The 2,419-nt window shown below is 47.9% G+C and overlaps 1 protein-coding gene across 7 annotated transcripts in view; it reads left to right on the top strand.

Annotated features, from left to right (window-relative positions):
- ANKS1B (ankyrin repeat and sterile alpha motif domain containing 1B) overlaps positions 1–2,412 on the top strand; it is a 1,164,394-nt gene extending 1,161,982 nt beyond the window's left edge. For 3 of the 7 annotated variants that reach the window (XM_010831586.1, XM_010831585.1, XM_010831583.1), the window contains one exon: positions 1,274–2,412. In XM_010831586.1, coding sequence (XP_010829888.1) covers positions 1,274–1,384 — 111 coding nt within the window. In that variant the 3' untranslated portion in view covers positions 1,385–2,412. The remainder of the gene's footprint in view (positions 1–1,273) is intronic. The other 4 variants (XM_010831582.1, XM_010831580.1, XM_010831587.1 and 1 more) reach the window with 3 other exon arrangements.
- The last annotated feature ends 7 nt before the right edge of the window (positions 2,413–2,419 follow it).

The raw sequence follows: 2,419 nt of genomic DNA, 5'->3' as shown, positions 1-2,419 counted from the left end.
TACAGACAGATCACATGCAGCTGAAAGGCACGAACCCCATAGCCTTCTGGCCAGCTCCCTTGTTCCAGGTTTCCTGAGCAGAGCAGCCAGGGGCACACGTGGAAACACCAAAGACAGACAGGGAGGTCTGGTGCAGAACTGCCCCAGCCCCCTCCCTGATCCGCCCCCCTATCACCATGAGAGCTTAGAACTCAAGCTTTACCCAGGCAGGGCCTGCATGACCTTGTAAACACAGGCAATGAAATGGTGTTGACGTTTTCTAGCTCAGTTTGGTTCAAGGTCGAGGCTCAGCCTGACCTGGCCCTGCTCACCTCCTCACCCTCAGCTGTCTCCTCCCAGCTCCCCCTCAGCACCCCGACTGCAAACCCTCACTCCCTTCCCCTCAGGGACTCTGCGCATGCTGCTCCACACCCCCATCTTCACCAGGAAGCTTAGTTTTCCAGCTCTCCATTTGGACGTATACCTTAATTTTGAAATAATGTCTAGTTGACAGGAACGGATTGGGTGCCTGTTGGTTACTGGGTTGCTGGGAGCTTGTCAACGTTAGAGGGAAACCGTAGTAAACAGAATGAAGTCCACCTTTGTGAGTGTACATTTTAGTGGCAGATGAACATATAAACATGATGTGTATGGCATAAGGATTATAAAGAAGAGAGCAGAAGAGGAGAGCAGAAAAGCTGAGGTGCTAGTTTACATGCAGTAAACTGGTGAGGGGGTGACATTTGTGCCACACTCTGACATTAGGGGAGAAAGAACACAGGTGTCTGGAGTGTATTCAGAGAGCTGATGGGCACAGAGGGCATGGGCTTGGCAGGCAGGGCCCCAAGAAGTCACTCCGAGGACTTTGGGTTTATTCTGACTCTTGAAGAAAACCAATGGAGGTTTGAGAGCTGGGTAGGACATAGCCTGGTTCACCTCCTCCAGGAAGTTCCCCTGTCTCCCAACACGGTGTCAGTGGCCTTCCTGGGTGCCCTCAGAGTGCCCTCTTCCCTTTCAAATCTCACTTCTCAGTAAAGTGTTCCTATATCCGCTCCCCACCTGTGTGCCTTCAAGAGCAAGGGCCATGCCTCAATCACCGTCCCCCTCCCCAACCCTGTGCCTTGAACACGGTTCCTATGCAGTAAACGTGATCAGAAGAACCAACAAATGGCTCACCCACCAGCATCCTGAAGTCTTGCCAGGGTGCAATGCTGATCTCCAGGCAGTGTTAGAATGCATACGTGCACTCCTGAGCAGGTACCGTATAACAGGCATTAGCCTTTCTGTTCTAAAGCAGATCGACCCATCTGAGCAAAAGACTCTGGCCAACCTGCCGTGGATCGTGGAGCCAGGACAAGAGGCCAAGCGGGGGATAAATACCAAGTATGAGACCACAATTTTCTGATACTCACCTCCTTCCCGTCCTCGTGGTGCCTTGCACGCCGAGCAGTCCCGGAGCAGGCTTTCCACCCAGCCCGGGAGGAAGACTGCTCTGTTTGTGTGGCCTTGTCATGGGCGAGAGGCCACTGGCCACTCCTGGGGACGTTCTTTCTGCACCGGTGACAGAAAGTGCAACCAAGACTTCCCAGCTGTAACCCCTGAGAGACAGAGCAGAGATTTGTGGCTGATGCTCCCAACCCCCACTCCTGGCCACCACCCGAGGTATTTCTCATGACTCTGCCCCAACCTCGCTTTGCTGTTATTTGGGGATAACACCTTGAAAAAACACAGGGGGTCGCTTATACTGCCTAAAAGTGTAAAAATCTTGGGTTTATTTTCCACTGTCAGCCGTTTTCAAGGTAGAACAGAACTACCCCCAGAAAGCATCTCTAAAGTCATGATCTCACTAAGTATTGTTTCATGCAAGAGAACAGAAGTTACTCCCCTGATTGCCAGGGAATTCTGTTTCCCAGTTTCTATATTTGTGGATTTTATATGTAATCAACCATGTCAGATAAAGAAAATCTTTACATCTGTGGATTGATTCAAAAATCTAATGATTTAAAACAGAGGAATTTATTATGCACAGAAAAACGTGTCTTGTATTAAATATTTTTATTAAAAAGAATGTTTCACTAATGCATTGATAAGAAAACTAGCTTAGTCGTGAGGGATGTTTCTGGTTTCATTTCAAATAACTAAATTTCTCCTGCTACCACCAAGAGGGCTGCTCAGTGTGGCAGAGTACCCAGGCCATTCCCCAGAGCAGGAGATTCAGGCAGCAGACTGGCGTCTTACCTAAAGTGCTGACGCAGCCATAAGCCTGCAGAGATTTTTTTTTTTTTAATCTTCACAGTTTTAAAGAACATGTTAAAAAAATCTAGGGCTCCTGCTGTCAAGATTTCTGTCATGGAAACCTTGTTTGAGAAAGGTATTAATAAAATTCTATTGCAAAAAAACTTTTTTTCTAGGAAAAAATAAAAAAAAAACAAAAAAAGAA

This window comes from Bison bison, unplaced genomic scaffold, assembly GCF_000754665.1.
Source record: "Bison bison bison isolate TAMUID 2011002044 unplaced genomic scaffold, Bison_UMD1.0 scf7180017864529, whole genome shotgun sequence".
NCBI classification, from domain to species: domain Eukaryota; kingdom Metazoa; phylum Chordata; class Mammalia; order Artiodactyla; family Bovidae; genus Bison; species Bison bison.
The sequence above is the reverse complement of the archived record's forward strand: the minus strand, read 5'-3'. Positions and strand labels throughout refer to the sequence as shown.